The following is an 11,943-nucleotide window of genomic DNA, read 5'->3' as shown; positions in this document are numbered from 1 at the left end:
TTTATTTTTCCAGATAGTTCTAGGAAAACAGAGTATCTCCTGTATAATCCAGTATGTCAATGAGAACAGACACAGTGGAACCATACAAAGGACTTCCCTCGATGCCCCTCGTTCAGATTAGGATAAGTCACTGCATATTTTCTCACCACACAAAGATGTTGTTCACTGGATCACGTTTCTAACAGTTTTATATAAAAGTCTAGTTTTTCATATAAAATTTATATTAAGTCCTTTATTTATATTTTTTTCATTTTATACTCAGACCAATCGTATGTAACAAGCTTATTATGTTTTCTTCTTATGTACTGGAAGGAAAACCATTTTTAAGTTTGCATTGATTGGGACAATATCCAAAATTCCAAAGCTAGACTTCCTTTTATGTGATCGTGCACTTAGCTTCATTTGTCCAGCAGTCAATTTCAGCAACTTTTGATGTGGTTGAAGCTGCCTGTTGCTAGCTGGAGCCGATACTGTATCTGGGCTGTTTAGAACCACAGCATAGGAAGTTCTTGCATTTGAAAACAGCTCTACTTTAACTTTATTTAATGTCTTTCATGACAGTGAAGTATCCTTCTGTTAGTTTCTTGTTTTCCTTTATTTTCTCCAGTACTGCTTCTAGTAAATATGATGCAAACGGAAGCTGTAAGAGAACAAAAAAATTATCAAAACACTGTATTTTCTTTAGTTCAAAAACACATACGAGAGCTGATGGCTCAGAAGGTAAAGGCGCTTGTTACAAAACTCGAGTTCCAATTCTGGAATCCACACCATGAAAGGAGAGAACTGATTACTGGAGTTGTTATCTGACCTACTCAGACATACACACAGACACACAGACACACAGACACACAGACACACACACACACACACACACACACACACATCATATGATGTATATGGTTACGCAAATATAATAAAGTAATACAAAATTAGAAAAAATGGTTCGATAAAAAGCACACACTAAATATCGCGAATCCATTAGCATTTAGCTATCTGTAACTTTGAAGTCATAATGGGACCCTACTAGATTTCTTTCAACAGATCGTCCTGGTTAGTGTGGGCAATTTTGGCTTTTCTAATAAAAATGATAAAAGAGCAGAAGTAAAATGAAAAAAGATAAACGTCTTATTGAACAATTCATGGTTTACTGACCATGTTAATGATGTAATCTGCAATACAAGCAGCTAAGCCATTCATCTTCAATCAGCTGATCAATAGCAGGTTACAGTCATCTCCAGGGCATGCAGCCCCACAGTAGTGGTACTATATGTTCATCACTCATAAAAGAATGAGAGAGAACTATCAATACACTTGTCTGTATGAGAGCCCAATATCTCAAGAGTTGCAGGATAAAATTTCAGAGAGAAAAAATGGCAAAAGTATACCCATTGATTAAGTTGTTAAAGTTTGTTTGGTATATCAAAGTGTAATACACATGTTTCAGAAACTGCTGAGTTTATGAAATGTGAGAACAGTTTTAAATTTCATAATTGATATAACTTTGCTGCTAGTTTTCTTGTTCCCATTACTTCCTTACATTCCTTGTAGAATGTGGACATAGCCCACATAGTTATGGCTTGAAGGTAAGAGAGTCGAGACTGTTGCCTCAAATACCTTCTGCTCTTTGACCTATTATTATTTTCTTCCTGCTATCTCATCTTACATGAAAGGTCTGACATAGTTAGGAAATCCATTGATTATTTCTTGGGTTTGTCCCTTTGAATGACCAGGAATACACCATGTTTGCTCCCTAAATATGTTAGAATGCTTATAGTACAAATGCTCCTTCCCCAGAGGGAAGCCGAACCTGATGCTGTCCCTAGTCTGCACTGAACAAAGACAGAACATGTCTTCTGTGTGGCTCAGCCAAGGGATTATGATCAGCTTGATCAGAATGGTTCATTCCTGACTTTGAACTGGTGGGAAGAAAAAACATTAACTAAGATCTTTAAATAGCTTTCTACTTTTTAGCTAGCCTTTTCCTAAAGACAGTCTGGCTGTATGCACATTTCCCCTAAACTCAAGAACTCTGCACATCTGTCTCACCTGAAATTTACCAAAGAAGCATCAAAACAGGACATTTCTTTAGTTCCAAGGTACAAATGAGTTAAAGATATATATGTTGTCTTGAAATAGTCTTTCTAGGTAGGAACGTCATCATAACATACACATATATACACAGCATATACACACAATATACACATTTTAAAAAGATTAAGGAAAGCCAGTATTATAAAACATTTATAAAAGAATTATGAAATATTTAATAAACATATCCATTGTTTTCAAATGAATATATCCCAAAGTCAATTAGAAAGTTCTTACTGGCCCTTTCATATACAACAATTAGTTCCTGTCTTTGAGTCTTATGAGTCCTTCCCAAGTTAATATTATTCATTTATTTAGCAAGATTTTCAGTAAGTTATACAGGTATGATTCTGGTTAATTTAGTATTAACTTACAAAAATTTCCAAGAGGCTAAGAATGAGTTTTCTCAATCAACAGCCATTTTGGTTAATTGAAATTTTCATTTATGCCATATACAGATCACCATAAAAATGTAAATATCACAAATTAATGTTAATGTAAAGTTAGATGGAACATAACAATCTTTAATGATGCATAAAAAGCTCTTCAAAATATTTTTATCTTTAAGAATATATTTCTGTGTATCGCTGTGGGTATGTATGGATGGATACAAGCACCAGTGGAATCTAGAAGAAGGTGTTGGATACCCTGGAGCTGGGGTCACATGTGGATACGAACTGGCTAACATGAGTGATATTTATATTTGTGTCTTGAACTTGGGTCCTCTGTAAGAAAAGCATATATTCATACCTGCTGAGAAGTCTCAATAGCTTCTTGCCCCAAAATTTTATAAGAACTACATGAATTTCAGTTTTTAGCATATAGATTGGTTATAGTTAGTACTGAAATGGTACTTAAAATATGACATATCTTAGAAAATGCTTTTCAAATTCCATGGCTTGCCTGATTGCTTTAGGTACATACATATAGAGTTCTGGGATTACAGGCATATACCACCATTAAGACTTGAAGTAATTTTTAAGTGAAAAGTATTTTTAAATTTTTTATTGGACATTTTATTTATTTATATTTCAGATGCCATCCCCTTCCCCATTTCTCCTCCCTAGAAACTCCCTATCCCATCTCCCTCCTCTTTTTTGATTTTATACCATTTTAATTGCATGCAAGGATTAAGGTCAGTTCTGGGTTGAGGAACTAGCAATACGATAGACACAAATACTCAAGGAACAAGCAAGACAATAAACATAAATAGTCAAAGAACAAGGAAGGCAATAAACAAAGTTCCGTGAACACTCTCATGATCACTGTTTCTAAGGGCTTATCAGGATGATCAAAGTATCTGAGCAGACTTCCCTGTCCTAGCCCAAAGTCTTTCTCATGTCTGAAGTCGACTTCTTTGTTCTAGCCTAAGATTTAGATTCCTGCCTGAAATTACTTCTTTGTTCTAGCCTAATGTCAGATTCCTGCCTGAAGTCCACTTTCTTGTCCTTGACAAATGTCATATTCCTGCCAAGCAGCCCATTTCCTTGTCTTTGGCCCATGCCAGATTCTTTCCAAGCAGCCCCAAAACCTCTCCATCTCTCCCCCTTTTTTTATTTCATAAACAAGACTGAGCCTTTCTCAGGTCATTCTGACAAGAATGCCTTCCTTACCTGTCATGGAATATGCATGCTCAAAAGCAATGCACTTATGTCTTAGGTTGGTAAGGCTCTGTGCAGAATCTTACCCGTCCTTGGCTTGCCAGTCTGTTAATTTAATAACTCTGTCTGGGGGTCCATTTTCAGTTTCAAGCCACGTACTTTGGCTGCCAACTTGTTGATGTTGTTAAAAATAAGCTTTAACATGATGGGCAGGAATAAAAGTATTCCTAGGACAAAAAGAGCTAGCATGATCAAGCTACATATGCCATTCTTGAAGCTTGACCAAAATAGAAATACTGACCTCAGGCCATGGGTAATTTTATTTTTAAAAACAAGGAAACCTACACCTTCTGCTATTATAAAGTCCATAACAAGAGCAAGCTTGGTCCTCTGAACAGTTTACAGTCAATGATGCTGTTTTTGCATACATTCTGAAGGCTGCTAAGCCTCTCCAAGAAATGCTTCAGATACAGAAAGCACAATGTCCTTTGCATGACAGGATTTTAGGATTGGATTTAAATTGGAAACAGATTGGCCAACAGTGAAGAGATTTCACACACATTCCATCACATACACACAAAATGACAAACCTAACAATTGTACTGCCTTAGTATTCATCTGTGATGGCCTGTGCTAAGGCACAATGTCCATGGAGCCTGTGTGATTTATTTCTTCTAGATAAAAAAAAGGAACATGGCTCCTGGTTCTATCAAGGCAAAGTGACATGGCTTTACATCTCTGGCATCCAGGAAATGTGGTGTGGGAAAAGATTTCTTGGTATGAAAGGTTAAAAGGAATGCCTTAATAACTAAACTTTTGCTTGTTCCATCTTAAAGGTTTCCGTGGCTTGGATATTCATGTCATAGAATGTGATTCTGTTACTGGAGGGATTTCCATGAAGTAACATGGATTCTCAATCTCTCTTTTGCCTTTCTGAACTGGTTTGCCCTTGTCAGAATCCTAAAATCATTCATACTTATAAATTATGGTTAGTGTTCCTCTACAAGGTGAGATAAAAATGTAGATGTTTGAGAAGTATCTTAAGAAAACACTGAAGCCTAACAATCATGAGTATAAAACATTAGCACTGACTGCAATATCAGATAGTAACTTTATATTGAAAGCTAGTGTGTTAAAAGAAGGAGAACTTTCAAATCTATAGGATAAAGCTAACACTGTGACCATTTTCACTCTTGTTTCTTTTTGTTTGAAGATGATTCTTCAAAACATACTACTTTTATTAATATCTAACTTGAGTATATAAAATAAATTTTATAAAATTATTACACTATAGCTGCTAGTCAAACGACCAGATATAGTGATACTCAGGATCTTCTAAGGAAGACCAACAGGGTTTGTGGTCAAATTAAGGGTGCAGAATTTGGTATAATGCTATGTATCTTGTTATATACACATTAATACATACACATACACTGCATACACAGACTTACATATCTAAATGGAAAGCATCTAACTTGTTATCTCAAAATTAGAAGAGTGAATTTGTTAAAATAAATAAGAAAAAATTATCTGTAATTAGATTTGGCATTTAATTTTGAGATATGTTTTTTTAAATATAATTCATATTTCTCCTACTTGTCCTAACAGATACAACACTTGGAACTCTGCTGAAAGCTGATAGAGAAATCTGCATCAGACACCCTCCAATCTGATGCCTTGAGACATTTCTGGTAGAATCCATAATTTATCATCACTTAAAATTTGAAAATGGCTCTAGAAGCCATAGACAAGAATTGAAAATAGTCAAGACTTTAAGTTATTTTAACTTTTTTCTTATGCCTCAAGGAATACTTAGATAACATGTGAAGCAAATTGGCGACCTATCCTATTTATGAAGTCCTTGGACGATGATGACATTTAGTATGATACTTCAAGATTTAGGAAAGGAATTGTTAGCAAATTCTTTATGGGTACGTTATATAAAATGGAAGAGAAATGTGTAAAAATTCTATTTAGGTGGGCCTTTCATGCAAACCCAGCAACACCCTAGACCTGTAATAAAGCTCTTCCTCAGGATCCCGTGTGATACTGGAGTATTGTGTTGATGCTTCCTGCACCATGCTAATATCTATCATTAGAACTTCCATGGGAGGCAATGGTCTTTCCTGACCCATGCCCATCAAGCCATTTTACCAAGCTGACATGTATGGTCATAGGTCAGAGATGTCTCTTTACCTTTAGGCTAAACCACCTCATTTCTCTAAACCTTCTTGACTTCAGTTTGGGCCTGTGCTACTTTTGGAGAATACCAAGGCCTCACACATTCCTACTTTACCACCCCCCCAACACACATAAGAATTTCAATGATGGAAACTTGTTTTACCTGAAAAGGCAGCATACAGTAGAACAAATAATACATTTACTATCAGTAGTAAATGTTTTGTAATATGATTCTTTTTACCAAAGCCAAGAACTATATGGTATAGGATATGTCTATTCCTAGTTTACACTGCAGAGTATCTAATTGGTTCAGGTAACTCTAACAGTACCATAGACTAAGTGGCTTGAACAATCATTTATGTCTCACAGTGTTTTCGTGTGGTACATAGAAAAAAAATAGCAAGCTGCCTTAGCTCACAGGCTCTAATTCCACTCATGAACAACTGGTCCTCATGACCTGATTATCTTCCTCTAATGCCCGCCTCTAAGCAACAGTGCAGAGGTACTCAACCCCGTTGAGTACATTTTTTTTGTATAAGTTAAGCTGCCCCTTTACTAAAATTTTCAAATTCATAATCGAAACACTGGTATTCATATCTAGTCTTTTTGAGTCCCCAAAATGATGTTTAATTTTTATATAAGAAGATTTCTACTTCAAACAATAGATTGTAAGCTCCTGAAGGCTAATTTCTGTTGCATTAAAGGAATAATTGTGTGTGTGTATGTGTGTGTGTGTGTGTGTGTGTGTGATATTGATCAACAGGCACTGGGGCACTGGGATAGTTTTCACTTTTGTCTATGTAACTGTTATGAATAAAGTTACACAGAATCTACTCTGGAACCTGCTTTCAGTTCTGTCAGCAGCATTCTGAGGCAGAATTTCTGGGCAAAATAACCCAGTGTTTAGTGTTTTCAGGAACAGGCAAAGTGCTTTATCCTCCCATCAGTGAGGCACAGGGGCTCTGTTTTCTTCCCACTTTCATGGGGACCTTGGTATTTTCTTGTTTTGGATTTAAAACTCAGTATCTGAATAATTTCTTTTGTCTCCCATGGTGACCAATGCTTTCTCATAATATGGGCACTCAGTAAACACTGTGAATGAATCACACTGATGATCCTGAGTGCCTCATGAAGGAGAATCTACTGGGATTCAGGCAAGACTTAATTTTAGAAAACAAGTTAAAAACCATTTTATTATAACAGAAGGACATATATTGGAGTAGATAAAACTACCCAAAGATGGCCACTAAAACAAATAAGAGTTACCACAAGCAAAAATGTCTAGTAATTTTAAAGAATTGCTTTAACTTTAACCAAAGTAAGTCCTTTTTCTGAAACAAAAGTAGCTTCAAGTTGTTACATAAAAAGCCCTGAAGCAGGAGGAACAGAGAATTTAAATCTTGCTGTTTTGGTTAGCTATAAGGAATGTCTGTGGATGACCATGAAGCTTTGTATGTGTGAGAGCAGGTGAGCATTCAGCATGTGCACACATGGACACATGTTACAAATACCATGCAGAAGGAAGCCACACAGAAGTGACGGCTTCACAGCTTCATGAGGGACTCAGGTTATCCCTTTGCTGATCGTTCTCTCCATCTACAAAAGACAGGGGAGTTTATCAACCTTACATATTCTGGCATGAAAAGAAGAATAGCATTATTTTTAGAGAGGAGACTGGAGAAGGGAGCACTTTAATCTCTGAAGCAGCTAACAGGAACAGAAATATTTAAAGCCAAAGGAAAACTAAGGAGAATACAACTTTGTTCCCAGGCACTGGAGGATGGAACAGGGTGACTACACTAATCTAGGTACCCAGGATTATCCTTTTCTTGCCCACATAAGAATGTGAAATATTTTCTTCAATGGCTAAATTAAACTACGGCCAGACTAACAAAAGCCAGGATAAATTAAGAAAATGCAGAACACTTCAAATATTATTAACCTATTAAGAGTTCAATGGTTTTAGTCACTATTGAACGTCTCCTTCCTAACACACTGGCTCTCTTGATCACTAAAGTTCTTCAACACACCTTTCAACTTTCTCATCATGTGGGCTGCTAAGATGACACATTTCTGGTTTGGGACTGTCTGTGTACTCTCACACTGGTGGTGTATTAACTCTAAATAATGTGTGCATCTCTCCTGCCACCATGGCTGGGGCACACTGGGACTCTTCTGCCCTCATGCATCTCTGTACAGTGTAGTCTTGCTCAAATGCCAATGGCGTCTGACCCAGTTCTATTTTCATCTGCTCCTTAAACTACATAAAAACAAGTATTAGGGGTTCTCATCTTTCCTTCCTCTTTCTCTCTCACAAACTGTAAATTTATAAACATATCAATACAGATAGAAAACACAAGTAAAACTTTAAAATAAGGATATCCACCCAGAGAAAATGAAAGCAGGCCTTACTTTTCGGTGTGTTCCTAACTAGGACTCTGTAAACTGCAGAAAAATACCAAATACATGGAACTACTAACTACATTACACCTGCTGGAAATAGTGAGGGCAGGTCCTTGCGTTCTGTAATCAAGTGTGCACATGGATAAAAGGCTCTAGCTTCTCATTCTAGTTCTCCCCAGCCAATGGCAGTGATAGATACCAGATTGTACAGCTTCCCCATGCCATGGGGAAAGCCAGGTTTTTACTTTGTGGAGAATGCATCATCAGTATAAAATTTCACTGAATGAAGGCAGTCAACAAACACTGGACGAACTGGTTCAATATTGAGGTTCTATCATACAACACTGAAAAACAGAGAAGAAGGGAGGACAAAAATGTGTCCTATACTTTTATCTTTGAAATACTTTAATACTATTACATCAGAATCGAGTCATATAGTTTTGTAGGGAATATGGTCGCTTATTCTACAGCTCAAAGTTATGTAACTGCACACACAAGAAGACAAAGCTATAAAGTAACCAAACATATTTACAATTTTGCCCAGATAACTCTGTGAGCATCTCAGACTCTAAAATACTGATAGGCAAAGGAAACATTTTTGAAAACACAGGACAAATATAATTTCTGGGACAGAGAGAGAGAAAAAAAGAGATGCTTTCTATTTTATAGATTTTTTCTCTTGGGTATAATTATGAAGTGACATTCAAGTGCAACCAGTGAAATGTCTATTTTTTTCTCACAAAATCTAAAGATATCAGCAAAACCACCTCTGTCAGTAATAAAAATAAAAAGTCTTTGACTTTTTAAATGTTATCATACTGTCACAGCAGAATAAAATTAGCTTGAAGAACGATCTAAAGGCATATGATGCTGTTCATTATGTATGGCGGCCACAGCAGTGCTTCTCAGTGTTCATAAAGGCTGCTCCATTAAATTTACCTCCAGTCAATAATTAGGAGTCCACAAATAAACCTGGGCAATTAAATCAATACTTCCAGGCAATTATATTCCAGAGTCCAGGCTCAGTGGCACAAAAAGGCACTATATCAACCTGCAGTATTAAGCAGTCTGATGCCATTTCAACAGGGAATTTTTAATACTAACTGGCCAGAATAAGCATATATCCAAATAATGCAGAATATGTACATGTACTTCCACATATGTAAGACACTTGCTTATACACATATACAAGTGTATGCATGTGTCCACATGCACACACACGTACACATGGACAAGAACAGTACATTTAGCAAGATTTAAACATATTGATTTATTATTTTATGGATATAATTGATGATAAAATTTCTAATTAGAGGAACTACAAGGTCCTAGTTATAAGGCCAACACCTAGAAAATCATTACAAGTTTATTTCTGCCATTTTAAAGGTGAAAAACACTTCATCCCAACTATCACTGAACTCCTTCATGTGCAGGCACTGGGCTGAGCCTGAGCAAGCAAGGGGATTAAGAAATGAGCTTGGTAGGTGGCCCAGCAGTTAAGAGCATGTGTTGCTCTTGCAGAGGGTCTGAATTTGGTTCTCAGCACCCATACTGGCAGCTTACAACTGCCTGTAAGTCCAGCTCCAGAGGGAGCTGCTACTCTGGCCTCTGAAGGCACCTGCACTCATGTGCACCTCCTGCCACCCCTGCCCATACACATGATTAAAAGTAAAGGTGAATCAAGAAAAAGAAGTGACCTCCCTTTCTCAAATCAAGTTGTCACTGTAAAGGGGCTTCTTTCATATCTCTGTATCTGTATTTGAACCACTTTAACAAAAATTTCACCTATAACATACGATTAATGAAGTCATTTCAGATAAGGTTTGAAAACTATATAATGCTAACACTAAGAATAGGAGCAGCTAATGCATCATTTACATATTGTTCTTCATTTCTTGTCTTGGTGCTGGGGGTTGAACACAAGTCTCTGTACATGGATAATCAAAGCACTGAGCCACCAAACAGCATCTCCAGGCCTTCCACTGCTCTGTTCTTGACTTCATTACAAACATAGGAGATGCTACCTGGTGATATAGATATGAACTAACAATACTTACTATCAACTAGTTTCTAATTGTTGCAGAAATATTCACAGGGTCTTTTAAAAGCCACTGACGGGTGGTTATTTTGTTTTGTTTTGTTTTGCTTTTTGTTTTTCTTTTGCCAGTTTGATAATTATATTTTAGCTTTTATTTATTTCAGGTTGGATTTCAAATAAACAATTAGAGTATGCAAAAAAGAGAGACTATAATGAAAAAGTTTTAGAATGCATTACACGCTGTCAGTGATGTCAAAACAAAAGCTGCCTCTGACTAGAAAAGCAGGCTCTCACCTGCCAATAAACTGCCCTTGATCACTTACAAGAGGGGCGCATCCCAGCAGACCATGTGTGTATTAAAAAAATACTTGAAAGGGGAGGAAGAGTATATCACACTGGTCACAGTAGCAGCCTCAATAGAGCCCTCAGGGACGCCAGCTCGGCTTGGCCTTGTCATCCTCTATGCAGCCTTCCACTCAGCCCAGAAAACGTCGATAGGAAAATGTTTGAGGGGCCTCTGGTGGAAATTTTTTCATTCTTTCTGCATTGACAGGATGCCAAATCAATATTTACTTCCCACTAACAAGCTGCTCGAGGTCTCAGTAGAAAATATTGTAGAGAATGCGGGAAGACACAGTAATAAACAGCTGTCCGGCTGTGAGGAAAACACGAATTGACTGGAAACAGGTCCACAGTAAAAGGTCACCGAAACCCATGAACTCCTCAGGTGTCCGTATCAACTTCCAACTTTAAAGACACTAATAAAGAATCTCTTTTCCTAAGAGGTTGGAAGAATGGATCCTTTTCACTCTAGCAAGCAGAGCAGTTGACTCAATAATTTAATTAATACACTTGCTGAGGCCCGTGTTGGCTCTTTCTCAAGGTATTTGCTTCATTTGTTAAGTCCAAAGGTACAAATAGGGGGTTAACTTACTGTTGACCCAGGGGACGCTACTTCACCTAATAGATAAATAAGGGGGTCTGCAAATGCAAGGCCGACAATATTTATTTGGAAATTTTAATATACAAAGCACAAACATGAAATACCTGTCCTTCAAGGAGTTTCTGAATGTACAACATCCACTCCTTGTCATTTTCAGCATCTATCTTTGTCTTCTCAATTTCCTAAGGAAAGAAAAACAGGTACATTAACTGACATGAACTTATTCAATTCTGCTGGGATCTAGCAGCTAGATCCTGCATACATCTATATGATATCAACTAAGAGTGACCCGTCTCTTCTAAGGTGGGATATTTAAACCCACACTATGTAATATTTAAGTTGTAAATAGTCACATACACATGGAAGCTACTTTGTATTTATATATTTCATAATACATTAAGGATTATTTTCAGCTTCCACATCAGATAGGGATGAGTGGGAGTAAAAAAGATGTTACAGTAAAAAGATGAGGCAGGGCTGGAGAGATGGCTCAGTGGTTGTTAAGAGTGTTTGCTGCTCTTGCAGAGGACCTGAGTTTAGTTCCCAGCACCCATGTCAGGTGACTCACGACAGCCTATAAGTCCAGCTCTAAGAAATCCAACTCTACCTTCTGGCCTATGGAAGGTCGGCCTCTCTCTCTCTCTCTCTCTCTCTCTCTCTCTCTCTCTCTCTCTCTCTCTCTCTCTCTC

At 37.2% G+C, this 11,943-nt stretch overlaps 1 protein-coding gene across 2 annotated transcripts in view; it reads right to left on the bottom strand.

The window, feature by feature from the left end:
* Nucleotides 1–286: 286 nt before the first annotated feature.
* Nucleotides 287–11,943, bottom strand: part of Cntln (centlein) — a 265,324-nt gene continuing 253,667 nt past the window's right edge. For both annotated transcript variants that reach the window (XM_028753632.1, XM_028753633.1), the window contains exons 25-26: nt 11,359–11,436; nt 287–640 (exon numbers count right to left, since the gene is read on the bottom strand). In XM_028753632.1, the coding sequence (XP_028609465.1) occupies nt 539–640; nt 11,359–11,436 (180 nt within the window). In that variant the 3' untranslated portion in view covers nt 287–538. The remainder of the gene's footprint in view (nt 641–11,358; nt 11,437–11,943) is intronic.

Source organism: Grammomys surdaster, unplaced genomic scaffold (assembly GCF_004785775.1).
Source record: "Grammomys surdaster isolate TR1022 unplaced genomic scaffold, NIH_TR_1.0 125951, whole genome shotgun sequence".
In the NCBI taxonomy this organism is placed as follows: Eukaryota; Metazoa; Chordata; class Mammalia; order Rodentia; family Muridae; genus Grammomys; species Grammomys surdaster.
The sequence above is the reverse complement of the archived record's forward strand: the minus strand, read 5'-3'. Positions and strand labels throughout refer to the sequence as shown.